General features: G+C 54.4%; 1 protein-coding gene across 2 annotated transcripts in view; it reads right to left on the bottom strand.

The window, feature by feature from the left end:
• The window catches only part of Asic2 (acid sensing ion channel subunit 2), a 1,137,334-nt gene that overhangs the window by 272,240 nt on the left and 858,173 nt on the right, over nt 1–6,921 (bottom strand). The window contains exon 1 of one of the 2 annotated variants that reach the window (XM_021177008.2): nt 2,247–4,121. The exons of the other annotated variant lie outside the window; for it this stretch is intronic. Within the exon in view, the coding sequence (XP_021032667.1) occupies nt 2,247–2,954 (708 nt within the window). The 5' untranslated portion in view covers nt 2,955–4,121. Of the gene's footprint in view, nt 1–2,246; nt 4,122–6,921 lie in introns of those variants that run through there. 2 annotated transcript variants of the gene reach the window in all.

Genomic DNA, 6,921 nt, shown 5'->3' on the forward strand with positions numbered 1-6,921 from the left:
AGAGGGAGAGGGAGAGGGAGAGGGAGAGGGAGAGACTCAGAATCTGAACAGCCATGTGACCCAAGAATCCCTACCCTTAGCTACTATACAGGGCCACTCCATCAAGGATGGCAAAGGCTCCTCCAGGGAGCAGGCAGTTAGAGTTTCTGACGGGGTCTTCTCAGTGTTGAGAAATTTCCCTGAAAGCACTTCTTGAAGTCTTCAGGTAGAAAAACAGCAGCCCAAAGCATGCCTTGTTATAGGGCCTAAACTCCCAGGACAGGAACAGAATGATAAGCTACCAGAGGTCACTTTGAGTTCCCAGGGCACAAGGGGTAGTACTTTTCTTCAGCTCCTTATCTCCCATCCCACACAACTCATGCCCATGCCTGTCTTGGTCGTATGTCCTCAGCATGTAGACTCAGGTTAGGCTCTATCTACGTAGATCACCTGAGATGGCTCCGATTCCATTCTTCCACCTTCTGGGGGAAGGAGGCATGAGTCTTACCTACTTAGCAGGTAGGCCCAGGATCAGAGAGGAAGGTTCCCCGTGGCTTCTGTGTAATGAATTTGGTGGTATACTTAGTTAGACTTTGAACTTGCTGATGTCAAGGAAGAGAGTGCTCTTTACAGTTCCCTCCTCATTTAAAAATATAGGGATGAAAGCCATTGCTAAGTCAGATCTGCTGTGATATTGGAAGGCAACCCTGGCCATCAGAAGGCAATTCAACCTGCTGGGGAAACCAATAATCGACCAACACAGAATTGCATCGAAGAGGTTGTGTGTTGTGCAACTTAGAGCTTGTACTTAAATGTAACCTTGAACTTCAGGCTAACTCTAGAGCTTGCTCACCAGTGTTCAGCCAAAATCCAACTGACCACAAGGGTATTCTTTGGCTTTCATGCACCATGCTTGAGGTTCAGGAGGGAGTTTTGTATAAGTGTATGTTAGAAGCACTCCCTACTTATAGAGGCAGGGAGTCTCAGATGAGATGGTTGGAAGGCCAGCTGAAACCCTCACCATTTCCCAACATGGAATGTGCTAGAGAGGGATAAGTTAGAATTACTCTATACTCAGCCCGACAGCAAAAATCAACAGAGTAAAGACTGAAGCTAAGGGTGGAATCTCAGGCAAGAGATAACCAGAACAGCCAATCAGAGACCTAGAATGACCAGCATCAAGCCAACACCTGTTGCCACCTTGGCAACTCTGCCATCCCAGGAAAAGCTTTGTCAGAGACAAAAATCCCGAAGAGAGATCCTTCTGAGAGTACTACTCACGGATGCAAACCAACCTTCTCTGCACTCGTAGAAAAGCCAGAGCCCACCTAAGGGGCGTTTACACAGGAAAGGTTGGACAGGCTTGCACCATGCCGTGTCCTGGCACCAGAGCTCTTCAGAGACAGACTGCACAAGGCAGATACCTTCTGCCTGACATCTGCGTTCTCCAGACCCACAGTGTGGGGGAACCAGTACAGCAAATGGCTCACAAATCTCTAGCACAGCTTCTTTTGGCCCTGGCTGTTTGCATTTCTGAGCCTGCTGGCTGAAACTTTCCCACCTAAGGATACTCCTTCAGCCAGAAAGAGGAGCAAGGTGGGTGGGTGTGCTCATGGAGCGATTTTTTTATTTTTTGTTTTGTTTTGTTTTTTGTTTTCCAATCAGCAGAAAGGTGCCACTGCCTTAAAAAGGGGCCCACAACTTTGGTGTTCATTGCTGTCCTTGGGAGTTTTCTCCTAGACTTCGTGGGGAACTCTGAAATAATAAGCTGTTTAGGATCTTAAACAGAGGTCCTAAAACACCTTGTTAGCCCATTTCTTTTGAAGGGTTTTGTATTGGTTCTCCCCAAAGAGAACAAGCCTCCCATTTAAGGCAACTCTAGAGACCAGAGAGCAGTAGCTTTGAGTCCCATGAACCTCGGGTATGTGTGTGTGTGTGTGGGGGGGGGGGGGGTGTCACTATTTAGAGAAGGGACCACAGAGAGTAGAAGGAGGAGTTTGAGAGCTGATACCGGAAGGAACTGTACAAGGAGACTCTAACAGCCTTAAGATGACTTCCTAGACAGAGCCAAGAGTTTCCCACCACCTGAAGACTCAGGGGACTCGAAAGTGGCTTCTTCCTGGGCACTGAGGAGAGGTGACACCCAGTCAGGAAGTGGTGACACTCACAGGGGCCTGGTGTCCAGTCCCTAGGGCCCACCTAAGAGCCTCAGGACTCCTGGGAAGCGCGGGGTCAGAAAGGGCGGGTTCGCGCGGAGGGCAACTCACTGAGGAGAAGTTGTGCGGGCCACAGAGCTCGCCCCGATACTTGCAGGAGAGCAGCATGTCCTCCAGCTGGTGGCCCAGACGGTCCATGAAGGCAGCGCTGATGCCCTCGAAGTGGCGCGGCGGCAGGAAGAGGCGGAAGTCGGCCAGCTTGCGGAACCACTGTCTGCGCGGCTCGTCGCCCCGCAGCAGCTCGCTGACAAGCGGGCGCGCGGTGCGGTTGGGCAGCAGCAGTCCTAGCCAGTGGCCCGCGTAGTAGAGGTCCCCCTTGGAGAGGCGCGGGAAGCGCAGGGGGTTGTTGTTGCACACGGTGACGGCGGGGAACGGCAGCTGGCGACTCCACTCGCGGTGCACTCGCGTGTGTGACGGGAAGCTGAGCCAGTAGAGCAGGCGGTTCGAGGACCAGGACAACAGCAAGCCGAGGGACGTGCAGAAGGCCAGCACCCACAGCGCCCGCCGCTGGAAAGAGCCTCCCGCCGCCGTGCGCCCCGCGCACATGTGCCGCAGCCCGTGCAATTTAGTGCGACTCAGGGACGGCCGCCCCCTGCGGGCGACCCCTGGCCCCTGCAGCTCCCGATCGTCGCTCCGGTCGCCCCCGGGCTGCCTAGCTGCCGCCACCGCCGCGGGCGCCGGCTGCTCGCGGGCCATACGGAAGCGTCCCGGGCCGCTGAGCGCGGTCGCCGGCAGCCGGGCTCCGCCGCTCCGGCTCATTCATTCAGCCCGAGGCTGGCGACAGCGGCGGCGGCCCCGGCCGGGCGGAGCCGCCATGGGAGTCCGCAGCAGCAGTGGGAGCAGCAGCAGCCGTGCGCAGCTTGTGCCAGGGAAGCCTGCTCCCGACAGGAGCTCCGGTGGCGCGGCATGCCCGCCCGGCGTCGCCGCCGCCGCCGCCTCCGCGGGCGCTCGCCCGGGACTGAGTGCCGCCTCGGCCCGCCGCCCCTAGCTCTGGCCTCTCCTAAGTACCCCCCACCACCCAGGCTCTGCTGGCCCCGAGTCTTCCAGAAGGACGAGAGTCACTGGGCACTACCTCCGGAGGGGCCCCATTGGGAGCCGCCTCTCCAATCCCTGGGCTCTGTGCCCGCCGAGCTATCCTGGTCCTGGACCTCGGGGGACCCTGAGATGAGTCCCCCCTGCACGGACTAACCCCAGTTTTTACGCTGATCCTGAGAGAGAGACCACTGGGCCACCATGCCTGGTTTGGCCAGTCCCGGGGACCCCACTAGTCTGGCCCTTAGCCCAGTGGTGCTGGGACATGCGAGGGAAGGCGCCAAGGAACGAGCGCCCCCAGAGGCACTCCGCGGCTCCAGGCCCGGCGGGTGGGGTGGGTGTGTACTGGGGTGAGTGGTCGCCGAGTGGCGACTTGCTCCTTCCCTTTCCTCCAGGACCCTTCTTTCTCACGGCTGCCGGAGCTGCTTTCTGCTGAGACGCTCCCAGGCTTCCCCAAGTCCTGAGTCCCGCGGGGTGTCTACTGTCGTCTGGGGCCGGGGGCTTCTCAAGGCGTCCTACGGAAAGCTGCTCGCTGCTGGGCCCCTCCAAGGTTGCTGGTGCTGGGAAACTATCCCTTTTCCTCTCGGCACGGATCGTCTTTAGAAAAACCCGGCTATGCTGTTCCTTGCCTCTTATCCTCTCTGGGAGACAGGAGCTGGGAACTGCGGAGCCCAAGCAACACCTCCTGAGGCTGATCCGGACTCGCTGCAAGCTCGCAGCTCCGGTGGGCCCGTCTCCTCTCAAGACTCCAAGTCCACGATGGCGGTGACAGTGGCGGCGGCTGCTCTCCTCTCCTCTCTCGGAAGCCCGGCCCTCCTCGGGCCCTGGGCGAACTTGGGCAGCAGCCGCGCGAGGCTGGCGCGGCTGGGCTCTGAGCACCTGCTACTGCGCTCGCTGGCCCCGCGGCTCCGGGCGGGCGGGGCGGCGGCGGCCGAGGCGAGCGCTGTGCGCTCCTGGAGACGCGGTGCTGACGCTCCCGGCTCCTCCTTGCTGCATTTTAATTCCTGGCCACTGTGGCCGCTGCACACCGAGCGGGAAGCCTCTTGTTGAAGTTGCAGGGGGATGTTGGGGCGGGGGTTTGGGGGGCAGCACAGATGTGGTCGGTTGTACCGGCTTGTGGAAGAGATGGAGAGTAGTAAGAATGCTGTGTTTATGTGCAAGCCGTGTGCAAAGAAATGTGAAGGGATGCCTGGGCGTGTGAAATGGGATGGAAAGAGAAGGGACTGTGCAGCGTGGGCACTTGAGCAAGTGTGAGTGCGGTGTCGTGCAGGGGTGTGTGTAGGATGTGAACTGTTTATATGTGAACCGGCGTTTGTGCCAAGTCTTCAATTCGTGAAGCTGCCTGTGGGTGATGTGCTGCGGCTGCTGGATGTGTCATAAGTAGAAGAGTGCCTGTGATGGGCTGTATGTTCTATGTGTGCACATCCTTGGCTGTGGGTATGAATGAGTATAGTTTCCGATTTGCATGTGTACGAATTTCTTTTAGGAAGGGCTATGTGACCAGTTACTGGGAGAACTTACAGGACTTGTGGCAGGATGGACTCAAGGGGACAGCTCCTCTCTTCTGCCTCTAGAAACTTCTCAAGTGCCCCAACCCCTTTCTCTGGAGGCGTTAAGTCAGGCAAAAGTAGCTCTCCCTGGATGTGAACAGAAGGGAGAGTAGGAAAGGGGATGTCGTCCCAAGTCAAGAGACTCCATTACTCCCTCCACAAAGCACCCAAGGCTTTCAATAGCTCCTGGACATTTTAAACTTTTGATGCTGCCTTTTAAATATTCTGCTTAAACTTTCGGTGGGGGTGGGGGGACTGAATGTGGTTCTAGATACAACTGGTTCCATTTTCTAAGTGATGTGAGGGAGGCTAAGGCTTGCCCAAAAGTGCACAGTTGGGCAGTGCTTAGCTGGATTCAAGGCTCAGATCCCAAAGCCCTGACAGTTTTTACTGTCTCAGAGGGTCTTGTGGTTTTCAGCCTCTGGATCAGGGCTGGGGTCCTGCTGTTTTGTTTTGTTTGAGACAGGGTTTCTCTGTATAGCCCTGGCTGTCCTGGAACTCACTTTGTAGACCAGGCTGGCCTCTGGGGTCCTGCTCTTATGGCTGCCTTGGCATGCAGGGTTCACAAAAGGACTCTACACATACTTTCAAAACATCACGGAGACAGGCAGTCCTCCGAGTTCCTTACTTTTGGGATAAAAGAATTTCCAGACATTTCTGAGAGTAGATGGAATGGATGAAGGACCCAAAGCATGAGAAGACAGACACCCCAGTTAGTGGAGTATCAGAATTCTGGGACAGGAAACTGGAGGACGAAAGACTTGGGAACAAAGGTGAATTCACAGCTTTTGTGGCATTTAGGAAGATTTGTGAAGTGACCATGAGGTTTCTATGAAGGACGCAGAGGACTAGAGTGATATTCTATTCCCACTGGCCTGGGGGCTTTCCTTCCATGAAGCAACTCCTTGTATCTAAACATCGGAGAAGATGGTTTCTGAGCCCCTCATCTCCCACTCATACACCACACATATGCACTCAGCACACATGTCCATGTACCCAAGCACACACTATGTATACACATGCCCTACCCAATTCACACAACTGCACAAATACATTTGACACATAATACAAAATTTGACACATTTGAACATACATACATGCTTCAATCTTGCATGTGCATACAATGCATACTGTACATTGTGTGTATATATACACAGAGTATATAAATATACACAACCATACAACCATATATTACCCACAATGAATTCATTCACAATCATGTATATATATACACAATGCACACATATTATGTATATGATGTCCATGCTCACACTCTAGTGCACAGCTACACATACCTGAAGACCTCCACCTCTTCCTCCTCCTCTTCTTCCTCTTCTTCCTCTTCCTCCCCCTCCTTCCTCTCCTCCTCCTTCTTCTGTTTTTCAAGACAGTGTTTGTGTAGCTTTTGCTGTCCTGAAACTTGCACTGTAGACCAGGCTGGCCTCAAACTCAGAGATCTACTTGCCTCTGCCTCTAGAGTGCTGAGATGAAAGATGTGTGCCACTGCGACCTTGCTCATATTCCTGGAGAAGAAACTGTTGCTGCTGAGCAGTGCTGAGATTCAGCTGTGGATGTGGCTTCCCTGAAAGCACCTGTCAGTTGTTGGCTTTGGCAGGAAGTTCTGAAGGTGCCAGTGTACTCCCAACAAAAACCTCCTATTCTAATAATTCTGGCTTAGACCGAGGATCCCTGCCTGGGAATTCAGGGGTCTCTTCTAGCCAAGGTCATAGCCTAGAGGCCTGGAAGCAGCTACTGTTAAAGGAGCTAGAACAAGCATGTGACATCTCCCAGCATCCTTACTCTGGAGTGGAACTATGCTCTGTTTTATCAGAAGTCATTCTGGTTGATTCTGCTGTTATGGGCTTTTCTTTCCTGGCTGTATACTTCTTGAGGTAGACACATGCCAGTGAGGGCTGACCAATTGTCACCGTTACCCTGTCTTTCCCTGTCCATTCTCCATATGGAGCAGGTACAAGCGAGTAGGGAGATCCTGCTTAGGCCTCCATGGATCTTGGCAAAGAAACAGAGAATGTGACTCCAAGCAAAGACTACTCTCTCTCTCTCTCTCTCTCTCTCTCTCTCGGTGACCACATATTTCAGCCTGCCCCCTAGGCTGACTGAGATGCCCTGCCCTCTTCAGTCAG

Source organism: Mus caroli, chromosome 11, assembly GCF_900094665.2.
Source record: "Mus caroli chromosome 11, CAROLI_EIJ_v1.1, whole genome shotgun sequence".
NCBI classification, from domain to species: Eukaryota; Metazoa; Chordata; class Mammalia; order Rodentia; family Muridae; genus Mus; species Mus caroli.